General features: G+C 47.8%; 1 protein-coding gene and 1 non-coding gene across 2 annotated transcripts; both read right to left on the minus strand.

Annotated features, from left to right (window-relative positions):
* Positions 1–750: 750 nt before the first annotated feature.
* Positions 751–1,926, minus strand: LOC119378052 (uncharacterized; the record flags this gene model as incomplete). The annotated part of the gene is made up of 1 exon (XM_037647299.1): positions 751–1,926. A coding segment is annotated over exon 1 (1,176 nt), but the record flags the coding sequence as incomplete, so codon positions are not given.
* A 6,689-nt stretch (positions 1,927–8,615) lies between these two features.
* Positions 8,616–8,689, minus strand: Trnar-gcg (transfer RNA arginine (anticodon GCG)). Its single transcript has one exon. It is a non-coding gene; the product is annotated as a tRNA-Arg (tRNA).
* Between the last annotated feature and the right edge of the window lie 5,619 nt (positions 8,690–14,308).

Genomic DNA, 14,308 nt, shown 5'->3' on the forward strand with positions numbered 1-14,308 from the left:
CAGACTAATAGGGCCTTGCACCATCCATCCAAAGGTAGTGTCGAGCGCTGTTAGCCTCCGTTGATGCGATAATTTTTCGGGTTGTCACTCTCCAAGGCAGTCAGATCCTATGAGAAACGGTTTATGCCACCTCTTTCACGTATCCGCTTGACATGCGTCAGCCACTTATATTCCTTGGCGATGAGTGCCTGCAAGATATTGTTCTCCAGCGGTTGGACTCGTTACGGAGCATATCTCTGGAATCGTTAATGCTTCCAATTCCACTGCAGCATCGTCAAATTGGCTCTGCAGTCGCATGGATACACGCTCGCCGCATAGTCGCCTCTGAGATTTGGAGCTTCCAAAGGTGATGAGGGAAAGCTCTTCCCTTCCAACGACGGAACACTGAAGTTTCTGGCTGCGTTTGCGCGAATGTAACTACGCTGGCTATGGCTGTCTAAAAGCACTCGAACGTGAGGTCGTCGGTTACCGCACTCTACCTATATGAGGCCTGTCTGCAACAATACAGCGTTGGATTCGATGTCACTGCTTTGGGCAGTTGTCACGGTTCGAAGACTTGGCGAAGAGGGTCTTCCCAACGCAACGGAATCAGCAGTAGGCGGTAGGCCTCGACTGATCTCGACAGCTCGCACAGAATAGTCAGGTGGCGGCGGCAGGTACCACAGGTAAGACTGTAGGACTTTTTCTGAGCCTTGCGATGTGGTTGCGCGTACCGCAGCGGAAACAGCAGTTATTATTCCGCAGCCTCACTCGCTTGTCGTCCGCTGACAGAATGGCATTGCCGGAAATTATGGTATGCCCGCTGCTCTTGCAAAGTGTGCGCACTTGGTTGACCGACACGGTTGAACTTGTTAGAGCTGCAGCCGATGGAATGTGTTCCGCGCCGCCGGTGCTCTCTGTCGCCATGCTCATATTTTCGCTTTCATATGGACGGCGACAAAGCTGTAGGCGACCTTCCTCCATCACTTCCACTTGGATGCGAAGAAAGGTTAAAAGGTCCCTCGCTCGACGCATTCTATCTTCGGGAGTCTCAGTCCCACTAGTTGCACCGTCATCTTCCTTTATCTTCTGCCGATACATGATAGCCAGATCGTCTGGCAAGCAGCGCATCATAACACGATTCACCACCACGATGTACTGATCCGGTGATACTCCGAGGCCTTCCAATGCGCTCACTCGGGACTGCACATTGTCGTGGAGTGTACGAAGCTTGGCAACGTCTGACGAGCTCTTCACGAGAATCAACGCCAAGAGTTGGTCCACGTACTCATTAATGAGAAGATCTCGCCCTCCGAAGCGACCCGTAAGCGTCTTGATTGCGAGCTCGTAATTCTGCTCGGCTAACCAGATGCCTTCAATGGACCACTTCGCGCTGCCGGTCAAGTACGTGAGCAAATACTTGAACTTTTCTATGCGAGGCAATTCGTTATTCTGGTGGATCGTGGCGTCGTAATGGTCCCAAAAGGCCTGCCATTCACCAAGGTTGCCGTCGAATGTAGGTATCTGTAGTCTAGGTAGTATAACTGATCGCTGACGCTGCTCTCTCACCTGGTCCAGAGCATCGACGGAATTCAGAAGCTCTAAGTTGCTCGATCCGGATCCAGAAGCTTGAGCATGCGTTCTGGTAGCCTGATGACGTTCTTGCAGCCAGTACTTGGCGCACGCTAAGGCGTAGCTGATCTTGTCGCGATAAACCTGTGCCGTTTCGACTTTGCTGTCAAGATTGTCTTCATCTGTTACTGCAAGCAATGCATCGGCCAGTCTTGGTAATGCTGATTCCCTGTCCTTGAGGTAGTCGAGTTGCACGCTAACTTCCGAGAGGTCGAGATCCGTTTGCTGTAGCAGGTCCGGTAACTGTGTTAGGGCCCGCGTGACACCAGTCCTGAGCGCACCACGCTTCTTGCGCAGCTGGTCCGAGTTCACCATGGCTGTGACGTGAAGGCGTCTCTCGAGGGGCAGTCCGGGTTTCGGCACCAAATGTCACGAAATGACTGGTTCCCCAGACGTGAAAAAGAGACGTCCGTTTAATGGCAATGCTAAAAGCGAACTGCTGCACCGGCCACGTGCACACGCCCTCGATGCCGCCTCGGTTTCCTCTTCATCGGTAGAGTCTGGCACACTCCAGGTTGCTCCTTTCTGCACTTTTATGCAACAGGATTAAACCCATTTGCAAGCGGCGTGGCTCTGTACACTTGAAGAGCAGTGTAACTGACACCCGTTTTCTGTACGCTCTTCTTTACGAAATTGTAGCTTTGCAGAAAACAGACTTTACGTGCTTGACGATTTCTTGCGTCATCATACTATTAAGCAGGATGATCTCAAGGTACGTTGAAAAACTTGGAGGACGTTTGAGCTTCGCCTTCAAGAGTAGAAGGCAATAGCGTAATCAGGCCCCATGCACATCGCCTTTAACCTTGCTGCAAGGAAAGGAATGGCCGTTCCAAACTGTCCTAGAATGCCTACTGCAAGTGCATTTGTGAAGTGCCCACTGCACAGTAATTCTTCTTTTTGCAAACTGGCAAAGTACGCTCTATGCATCCTGCACAGCTGCGCACTTTGTAATGGGTGGACAGCCTTAAACCACCCACTCGTTGCGCAATCACATGTTCTTACACCTGCTGCGATTCTACGATTCTGCCACGCAATATGACGTGCATTTAGGAGACTCCTCCCACTACATGACATTCTTATAGCGTTTTTTTTTGCGAAGCTGTTTCAAGCACTGGTATGACTCTTTGGTAGGACACCTGCTTGCCATGCAGAAGTTCTGGGTTTATTCTCATTCAGACTGAAAAATTTTTATTATTATTTATTTGCACCTATCGAATTTTCGCTCAAGCGCAACACCGATTTTTCGTTCACAACCACCGAAGCTGCTGCCTACGCTAGAATTCCTGAGAAACAAGCTCTTTGACGCTGTCGCATTAATAATCGGTCACATGCAGGTACTAGTTCCATCCTTCATGGTGCAACAGATCCATGGCTACTTTCTGCCATGGCCTGTCAGGAAAATCAGATGGCATCAGCGGCTCATATCTGTTACCTTGAGCACACTGTGTATATCACCGAACGATCTCTTCAATTTCCGTTGATACACCCGGCCACCATACTGACTTCGTAGCTCATGCTCGACACCTTGATGTCGCTTGATGTCGCTGGTGTATCTTCGCGAGTATTTCGTTGTGTGTGTACCCAGGAATTGCTTTTCTTTACCCTTTCATCAGAAGGCCATTTTTCAACAGCAATGTCTGACCTGCGCTGCCAATAGCCTCTACATTTGAACGGAAGCTCTTATGGTTTGGCCATCCATCATTGCAGTGGTTGCTTGGCTTAGTGCAAATTGGATCTTTCGCGTGCTTTTGTTGAATTTCCACAAGTCTCTTGTCAATAGATGGAACATTGGCAATTACGCTTCCATTGTAGCATGCAACTTCTTTTTCGAGCTCTGTGCTATCTCGGTGAGGTAGCAGCTGTCGATACAAAGTATCAGCAGTGACAAGTTCTTTGCCTGACACTTATGTCATTGGTAGCCTTTGTAGCCTGGCCGTGATGTCCTACAAATTTTTCTACATGAAAATCGGAACTAATGGCTTGTGGTCAGCTTCAGTGGTAAACTGTAAGCCTGTGACATACTGCTGAAACTTCTCACATGCTCAGGTCTTCTGCTCACATGCAAGGCCTTCTTTCTCAATTTGTGTGTACCTCCTTCCTGTTTCTGGCAGACTATGGGAGGAACGTGCTACAGGTTTGCAGACCCCATCATCTGCTTGCTTCGCACAACTGCACCCAACCCAAACGATGAGACATTTGCCAAAACTACCGTTCGATTCTCTGGATCAAACACTGACAGGACTGTCCTGCAGGGCATCTGCACAAGCACACGTTTGGTGTGTAACGACACCACGGACCCGAGCTAACAGGGGGTTTCGACCCCTCCATGCCCTGACATGTGTGGCTTTGCCATGTCCGGGGAAAAAAGGATCCTGGGGGTTGAGCCGACTCTGGGTGATTGGACCTTTAAGGCCCCCCCTTGAAATGCTCTATACATCATGCATAGAGCATTTCTGCTGCTTAATGACCGTGCTGCTTCAAAGCGTGTACGTACCAAAGATTTGACCTTTTTGAGCCGACCAAATGAAATATTCCCCTACTCTCATGTAGTGCACAGTGAGAATTCTGACAAATCAGCTAGAACAGTGTCCCCTTTCATAATATCCAGATCATTGACCAACACCTTAGGTGCTGGCTATACGGTTAATAAAATGGCTAGTGGAGACCTCCTTCTCGAACTCTGTGACAACATACAGTTTGACAAACTAAAGAACCTCGTAACTTTCGGTGGCATCCCCATCACTGTAACACCCATAGATTCATGGGTGTAACACCCGTAGATTCATAGATTCACAGGGTCCATAGATTCATGAACTCCACACGTGGAGTTGTATCAGACACAGATCTTCTTGACGTATCTGAAACTGAACTTCTCGAAGGCTGGAAAGATCAGAAATTGAGAAATGTTAAGCAAATTGTCATCGGAAGGAGCAACCAGAAGACGCCCACTAAACATTTGATACTGATGTTTGCCACTAGCAAACTACCACGAAGCATACAAACTGTCTACACTAAGCGGTTGTGTTTCGTGTCCTCTTTTTCGTGTGCATTCGTCTCCCTGGTGGCACCATTTCAGTAGTATAGACACTAAGACACCTGTCAGACCATATATCCCTAACCCCCGCCGATGTTTCCAGTGTCAGATTTGGCCATGGCTCTCTGAGCTGTCGTGGTCGACCTACCTGTACGAAATGTGGTGTCGAAGGCTATGCCTCAGACTCCTGTAATGTAATGCCACATTGTGCAAACTGCGATGGTGACCATGCTGCTTATTCACACTCTTGTCTGAACTGGAAAAAGGAAAAAGAAATTATCACACTGAAGGTCCGAGAAAACATATCATCTAGAGAAGTGCGTAGAAGGTGTTTGGCCTTTCACGGCCCAACCTATGCTGATACGGCGTGTCAGGGGGCAGCGTTGCGTCGGCCACCGCCACTGACCCAGCTCACGCAAAGTGAGCCATCGACCATGGCGCTGCCCCAGTGGTAGCAAGCAGTTAAGTCTACTCCACCTACCAAGCCACAGGTCCCGGCGACTCCAGGGTCATTGGGTCTCATGACCACGCCTCGCCAGGTGAGGTCGGAAACACGAACCAGCAGATTGTGTACGCAGGCGTCCAGTGCCTTACACAAGGCAATGGACACAACTCTGGTACCCCTGGTGCCGAAAGAGCTGCGTAGCACCTTGGAGCACGCTAAGAAACACTAAACGCTGATAACGGGGTCCCGACGACAACCCTGTTAAGTTCCCAACGTTCCGTTTTTAAACCATAGCTACTTTCTTTTTGTACTTCGTGAGGGAACTGCCAGCAGCCAAAGAAATTCCTTTTCATACACATAGTGCTACTTTACTTCCAATATAGAAGCACAACAATTATAAAATGGAATGTCGTAGGACTCCTTAGAAACCTCGACGATGTCCAAGAACTTTTAGACATATATTCACCAAAAGTGCTGTGTGTACAAGAAACACGCTTACAAGTCTAAACACACCAACTTCTACGCAGTTACATTATCGTCCGAAAGACCGGGATGATGCCATGGTGTCATGCGGTGGTGCAGCTCTTGCAGTTAGTCAAGGAATAGCATGTACAATTGTACCACTCCAACGTTCCCTTTAGGCAGTGGCTGTTTGAGCGTTCTTTTAAATAACTCATCACCATTTGCCTCTCTCTACATACCTACACACTACCGCCTGCAAAAACATGAATTCCAGTCCTTAATAGATGAATTTCCAGAACCTTATCTGGTCCTTGGGGACTTTAATGCACATAGCAGTCTGTAGGGTGACTCTCGTGCGATGCACGAGGTAGTCTAATTGAACAGGCCCTTTTCTCATCCGGCACTTGTCTGATTGAATCAGGAAAGAGCCAACATGTTATAGCCTTGCTAACTATACCTATTCGTCCATAGATATTAGCATTACATCTCTATCGCTTCTACCCTTACTTAAATTGAAAGTCATTAATATCCTTACAGAAGTGACCATTTTCCAACAGTTCTGAGTGCACCAATATCGAATGAATGTCCTCCACAGGGATCCCAAATGGCACATTGACAAAGCCAATTGGCAACAGTTTCGTAAAGTGCTCTCTTAAAGTTGGACTGACATTGCGCTTTAAGCATAGATGAAGCTGTAGGCTACTTTACAAGCTTTTTTGATTGATGCTGCAATCAAGTGTGTCCCACAAACAACTGGACTGTCTGGCAAATGGCGTGTTCCATGGTAGAACAATGAGTGTCGAAATGCACGCAACAAACAAAACAAAGCATGGAGGTTGCTTCGGGACTCTCCAACAGCAGAAAACCTTACAAATTTTAAGAACGTAAAGCCCCAAGGCAGGTGAACGCGCCAACAGGCTAGAAGGGAGAGTTGGCAGAAATTTTTATCAGGCATCAATTCATATACACATGAGAGTAAAGTCTCGAACATGCTTAGTAGGGTAGCCGGCCGACAAGCGTACTTCACTGCCTCTAGTAAACATACAAGGCGACAGCTTTGAAGACCAAGTGAACTTCCTAAGCACACATTCGAACAAGTGTCCAGCTCGTCGCACTATTCTGAGCATTGAACGGAGAAACAGTGCTAGAACAAGAACGAAGACGAGAGGAGACAAACAGTTCTAGTTCTAGAGCTGTTTCTTCGTTCAATGAGCAGTATGTACCAACCAGCCCATTTCAAGACGTTAACTATTCTGAGGCTTTCCAATGCTACACGACAAGAATAGAAAAAACAGAAATTATAGCGCAAATGTACAAAATACGAGGCGTACAACGAACCTTTCTCCTTAGCTGGGCTCCCCGCAGGGGCGTCTGCGCAAGCAGGCATTTCGTGTTTAGCGACACCATGGACCCGAGCTAACGGGGGGGTTTCAACCCCTCCCATGCCTCGCCGTGCGTGGCTTTGCCATGTCCGGGGACAAGGGGATCCTGGCAGGGCCGTACCCAGGAATTTTTTTCGGGGGGTGTTTGTGTGTAGAACGGCCAACATTGGAAACTGGCGGTCACTGTGAGGGTGTGCAATCATTTTAGTGTCACCCGAAAAGTTAATATTAATGAGGACTAACAGACAATAACGCCAAGGAAAGTATAGGAGGTGTTATCTGTAGTATTTAGAATATAAATGTGAAGAAAGTAAAGTGGACGAAAAGATAACCTGCCGCCGGCAGGGACCGAACCTGCGACCTTCGAATAACGCGTCCGATGCTCTACCACTGAGCTACGGCGGCGGTCATCCTCCCGTCCACTTTATGGGGTATATATGTGCATTTAAACCTTGGAGTGTTAGTCAGCGCCAGTTGCAGCCATGGCGGCGAGTGTGGAACACTCTTTTTCTGCCTTTCTGGCGTCACGTAGCACGTGATCTTTTTACGAGCTGGCAGCTGACCAATAATCCCTCGCATCTACCTGAAGGCATCAATCTGCCAGAACGAGACCCTCGCTATGAATGAAGGAAAGATGATGACTCTTAAGGGCTCGTTTTCTTTGTTAGACACAATATTAAATGAGACTAACAGACAATAACGCCAAGGAAAGTATAGAGGGTGTTATCTGTAGTGTTTAGAATATAATGTGAAGAAAGTAAAGTGGACGAAAAGATAACTTGCCGCCGGCAGGGAACCGAACCTGCGACCTTCGAATAACGCGTCCGATGCTCTACCACTGAGCTACGGCGGCGGTCATCCTCCCGTCCACTTTATGGGGTATATATGTGCATTTAAACCTCGGAGTGTTAGTCAGCGCCAGTCGCAGCCATGGCGGCGAGTGTGGAAACACTCTTTTCTCTGCCTTTCTGGCGTCACGTAGCACGTGATCTTTTTACGAGCTGGCAGCTGACCAATAATCCCTCGCATACTACCTGAAAGGCATCAAGTCTGCCAGAACGAGACCCTCGCTATGAATGAAGGAAAGATGATGACTCTTAAGGGCTCGTTTTCTTTGTTAGACACAATTTAATGAGAACTAACAGACAATAACGCCAAGGAAAGTATAGGAGGTGTTATCTGTAGTGTTTAGAATATAAATGTGAAGAAAGTAAAGTGGACGAAAAGATAACTTGCCGCCGGCAGGGACCGAACCTGCGACCTTCGAATAACGCGTCCGATGCTCTACCACGAGCTACGGCGGCGGTCATCCTCCCGTCCACTTTATGGGGTATATATGTGCATTAAACCTCGGAGTGTTAGTCAGCGCCATTCGCAGCCATGGCGGCGAGTGTGGACACTCTTTCTCTGCCTTCTGGCGTCACGTAGCACGTGATCTTTTTACGAGCTGGCAGCTGACCAATAATCCCTCGCATACTACCTGAAGGCATCAAGTCTGCCAGAACGAGACCCTTCGCTATGAATGAAGGAAAGATGATGACTCTTAAGGGCTCGTTTTCCTTTGTTAGACACAATATTAATGAGAACTAACAGACAATAACGCCAAGGAAAGTATAGAGGGTGTTATCTGTAGTGTTTAGAATATAATGTGAAGAAAAGTAAAGTGGACGAAAAGATAACTTGCCGCCGGCAGGGACCGAACCTGCGACCTTCGAAATAACGCCGTCCGATGCTCTACCACTGAGCTACGGCGGCGGTCATCCTCCCGTCCACTTTATGGGGTATATATGTGCATTTAAACCTCGGAGTGTTAGTCAGCGCCATTCGCAGCCATGGCGGCGAGTGTGGAACACTCTTTCTCTGCCTTTCTGGCGTCACGTAGCACGTGATCTTTTACGAGCTGGCAGCTGACCAATAATCCCTCGCATACTACCTGAAGGCATCAAGTCTGCCAGAACGAGACCCTCGCTATGAATGAAGGAAAGATGATGACTCTTAAGGGCTCGTTTTCTTTGTTAGACACAATATTAATGAGAACTAACAGACAATAACGCCAAGGAAAGTATAGAGGGTGTTATCTGTAGTGTTTAGAATATAAATGTGAAGAAAGTAAAGTGGACGAAAAGATAACTTGCCGCCGGCAGGGACCGAACCTGCGACCTTCGAATAACGCGTCCGATGCTCTACCACTGAGCTACGGCGGCGGTCATCCTCCCGTCCACTTTATGGGGTATATATGTGCATTTAAACCTCGGAGTGTTAGTCAGCGCCATTCGCAGCCATGGCGGCGAGTGTGGAACACTCTTTCTCTGCCTTTCTGGCGTCACGTAGCACGTGATCTTTTTACGAGCTGGCAGCTGACCAATAATCCCTCGCATACTACCTGAAGGCATCAAGTCTGCCAGAACGAGACCCTCGCTATGAATGAAGGAAAGATGATGACTCTTAAGGGCTCGTTTTCTTTGTTAGACACAATATTAATGAGAACTAACAGACAATACGCCAAGGAAAGTATAGAGGGTGTTATCTGTAGTGTTTAGAATATAAATGTGAAGAAAGTAAGTGGACGAAAGATAACTTGCCGCCGGCAGGGACCGAACCTGCGACCTTCGAATAACGCGTCCGATGCTCTACCACTGAGCTACGGCGGCGGTCATCCTCCCGTCCACTTTATGGGGTATATATGTGCATTTAAACCTCGGAGTGTTAGTCAGCGCCATTCGCAAGCCATGGCGGCGAGTGTGGAACACTCTTTTCTCTGCCTTCTGGCGTCACGTAGCACGTGATCTTTTTACGAGCTGGCAGTGACCAATAATCCCTCGCATACTAACTGAAGGCATCAAGTCTGCCAGAACGAGACCCTCGCTATGAAATGAAGGAAAGATGATGACTCTAAGGGCTCGTTTTCTTTGTTAGACACACTATTAATGAGAATAACAGACAATAACGCCAAGGAAAGTATAGAGGGTGTTATCTGTAGTGTTTAGAATCTAAATGTGAAGAATTCACATTTATATTCTAAACACTACAGATAACACCCTCTATACTTTCCTTGGCGTTATTGTCTGTTAGTTCTCATTAATATTGTGTCTAACAAAGAAAACGAGCCCTTAAGAGTCATCATCTTTCCTTCATTCATAGCGAGGGTCTCGTTCTGGCAGACTTGATGCCTTCAGGTAGTATGCGAGGGATTATTGGTCAGCTGCCAGCTCGTAAAAGATCACGTGCTACGTGACGCCAGAAAGGCAGAGAAAGAGTGTTCCACACTCGCCGCCATGGCTGCGAATGGCGCTGACTAACACTCCGAGGTTTAAATGCACATATATACCCCATAAAGTGGACGGGAGGATGACCGCCGCCGTAGCTCAGTGGTAGAGCATCGGACGCGTTATTCGAAGGTCGCAGGTTCGGTCCCTGCCGGCGGCAAGTTATCTTTTCGTCCACTTTACTTTCTTCACATTTATATTCTAAACACTACAGATAACACCCTCTATACTTTCCTTGGCGTTATTGTCTGTTAGTTCTCATTAATATTGTGTCTAACAAAGAAAACGAGCCCTTAAGAGTCATCATCTTTCCTTCATTCATAGCGAGGGTCTCGTTCTGGCAGACTTGATGCCTTCAGGTAGTATGCGAGGGATTATTGGTCAGCTGCCAGCTCGTAAAAAGATCACGTGCTACGTGACGCCAGAAAGGCAGAGAAAAGAGTGTTCCACACTCGCCGCCATGGCTGCGAATGGCGCTGACTAACACTCCGAGGTTTAAATGCACATATATACCCCATAAAGTGGACGGGAGGATGACCGCCGCCGTAGCTCAGTGGTAGAGCATCGGACGCGTTATTCGAAGGTCGCAGGTTCGGTCCCTGCCGGCGGCAAGTTATCTTTTCGTCCACTTTACTTTCTTCACATTTATATTCTAAACACTACAGATAACACCCTCTATACTTTCCTTGGCGTTATTGTCTGTTAGTTCTCATTAATATTGTGTCTAACAAAGAAAACGAGCCCTTAAGAGTCATCATCTTTCCTTCATTCATAGCGAGGGTCTCGTTCTGGCAGACTTGATGCCTTCAGGTAGTATGCGAGGGATTATTGGTCAGCTGCCAGCTCGTAAAAAGATCACGTGCTACGTGACGCCAGAAAGGCAGAGAAAGAGTGTTCCACACTCGCCGCCATGGCTGCGAATGGCGCTGACTAACACTCCGAGGTTTAAATGCACATATATACCCCATAAAGTGGACGGGAGGATGACCGCCGCCGTAGCTCAGTGGTAGAGCATCGGACGCGTTATTCGAAGGTCGCAGGTTCGGTCCCTGCCGGCGGCAAGTTATCTTTTCGTCCACTTTACTTTCTTCACATTTATATTCTAAACACTACAGATAACACCCTCTATACTTTCCTTGGCGTTATTGTCTGTTAGTTCTCATTAATATTGTGTCTAACAAAGAAAACGAGCCCTTAAGAGTCATCATCTTTCCTTCATTCATAGCGAGGGTCTCGTTCTGGCAGACTTGATGCCTTCAGGTAGTATGCGAGGGATTATTGGTCAGCTGCCAGCTCGTAAAAAGATCACGTGCTACGTGACGCCAGAAAGGCAGAGAAAGAGTGTTCCACACTCGCCGCCATGGCTGCGAATGGCGCTGACTAACACTCCGAGGTTTAAATGCACATATATACCCCATAAAGTGGACGGGAGGATGACCGCCGCCGTAGCTCAGTGGTAGAGCATCGGACGCGTTATTCGAAGGTCGCAGGTTCGGTCCCTGCCGGCGGCAAGTTATCTTTTCGTCCACTTTACTTTCTTCACATTTATATTCTAAACACTACAGATAACACCCTCTATACTTTCCTTGGCGTTATTGTCTGTTAGTTCTCATTAATATTGTGTCTAACAAAGAAAACGAGCCCTTAAGAGTCATCATCTTTCCTTCATTCATAGCGAGGGTCTCGTTCTGGCAGACTTGATGCCTTCAGGTAGTATGCGAGGGATTATTGGTCAGCTGCCAGCTCGTAAAAAGATCACGTGCTACGTGACGCCAGAAAGGCAGAGAAAGAGTGTTCCACACTCGCCGCCATGGCTGCGAATGGCGCTGACTAACACTCCGAGGTTTAAATGCACATATATACCCCATAAAGTGGACGGGAGGATGACCGCCGCCGTAGCTCAGTGGTAGAGCATCGGACGCGTTATTCGAAGGTCGCAGGTTCGGTCCCTGCCGGCGGCAAGTTATCTTTTCGTCCACTTTACTTTCTTCACATTTATATTCTAAACACTACAGATAACACCCTCTATACTTTCCTTGGCGTTATTGTCTGTTAGTTCTCATTAATATTGTGTCTAACAAAGAAAACGAGCCCTTAAGAGTCATCATCTTTCCTTCATTCATAGCGAGGGTCTCGTTCTGGCAGACTTGATGCCTTCAGGTAGTATGCGAGGGATTATTGGTCAGCTGCCAGCTCGTAAAAAGATCACGTGCTACGTGACGCCAGAAAGGCAGAGAAAGAGTGTTCCACACTCGCCGCCATGGCTGCGAATGGCGCTGACTAACACTCCGAGGTTTAAATGCACATATATACCCCATAAAGTGGACGGGAGGATGACCGCCGCCGTAGCTCAGTGGTAGAGCATCGGACGCGTTATTCGAAGGTCGCAGGTTCGGTCCCTGCCGGCGGCAAGTTATCTTTTCGTCCACTTTACTTTCTTCACATTTATATTCTAAACACTACAGATAACACCCTCTATACTTTCCTTGGCGTTATTGTCTGTTAGTTCTCATTAATATTGTGTCTAACAAAGAAAACGAGCCCTTAAGAGTCATCATCTTTCCTTCATTCATAGCGAGGGTCTCGTTCTGGCAGACTTGATGCCTTCAGGTAGTATGCGAGGGATTATTGGTCAGCTGCCAGCTCGTAAAAAGATCACGTGCTACGTGACGCCAGAAAGGCAGAGAAAAGAGTGTTCCACACTCGCCGCCATGGCTGCGAATGGCGCTGACTAACACTCCGAGGTTTAAATGCACATATATACCCCATAAAGTGGACGGGAGGATGACCGCCGCCGTAGCTCAGTGGTAGAGCATCGGACGCGTTATTCGAAGGTCGCAGGTTCGGTCCCTGCCGGCGGCAAGTTATCTTTTCGTCCACTTTACTTTCTTCACATTTATATTCTAAACACTACAGATAACACCCTCTATACTTTCCTTGGCGTTATTGTCTGTTAGTTCTCATTAATATTGTGTCTAACAAAGAAAACGAGCCCTTAAGAGTCATCATCATCTTCCTTCATTCATAGCGAGGGTCTCGTTCTGGCAGACTTGATGCCTTCAGGTAGTATGCGAGGGATTATTGGTCAGCTGCCAGCTCGTAAAAAGATCACGTGCTACGTGACGCCAGAAAGGCAGAGAAAGAGTGTTCCACACTCGCCGCCATGGCTGCGAATGGCGCTGACTAACACTCCGAGGTTTAAATGCACATATATACTCCATAAAGTGGACGGGAGGATGACCGCCGCCGTAGCTCAGTGGTAGAGCATCGGACGCGTTATTCGAAGGTCGCAGGTTCGGTCCCTGCCGGCGGCAAGTTATCTTTTCGTCCACTTTACTTTCTTCACATTTATATTCTAAACACTACAGATAACACCCTCTATACTTTCCTTGGCGTTATTGTCTGTTAGTTCTCATTAATATTGTGTCTAACAAAGAAAACGAGCCCTTAAGACTCATCATCTTTCCTTCATTCATAGCGAGGGTCTCGTTCTGGCAGACTTGATGCCTTCAGGTAGTATGCGAGGGATTATTGGTCAGCTGCCAGCTCGTAAAAAGATCACGTGCTACGTGACGCCAGAAAGGCAGAGAAAGAGTGTTCCACACTCGCCGCCATGGCTGCGAATGGCGCTGACTAACACTCCGAGGTTTAAATGCACATATATACCCCATAAAGTGGACGGGAGGATGACCGCCGCCGTAGCTCAGTGGTAGAGCATCGGACGCGTTATTCGAAGGTCGCAGGTTCGGTCCCTGCCGGCGGCAAGTTATCTTTTCGTCCACTTTACTTTCTTCACATTTATATTCTAAACACTACAGATAACACCCTCTATACTTTCCTTGGCGTTATTGTCTGTTAGTTCTCATTAATATTGTGTCTAACAAAGAAAACGAGCCCTTAAGAGTCATCATCTTTCCTTCATTCATAGCGAGGGTCTCGTTCTGGCAGACTTGATGCCTTCAGGTAGTATGCGAGGGATTATTGGTCAGCTGCCAGCTCGTAAAAAGATCACGTGCTACGTGACGCCAGAAAGGCAGAGAAAGAGTGTTCCACACTCGCCGCCATGGCTGCGAATGGCGCTGACTAACACTCCGAGGTTTAAATGCAC

Source organism: Rhipicephalus sanguineus, unplaced genomic scaffold, assembly GCF_013339695.2.
Source record: "Rhipicephalus sanguineus isolate Rsan-2018 unplaced genomic scaffold, BIME_Rsan_1.4 Seq6646, whole genome shotgun sequence".
NCBI lineage: Eukaryota > Metazoa > Arthropoda > Arachnida > Ixodida > Ixodidae > Rhipicephalus > Rhipicephalus sanguineus.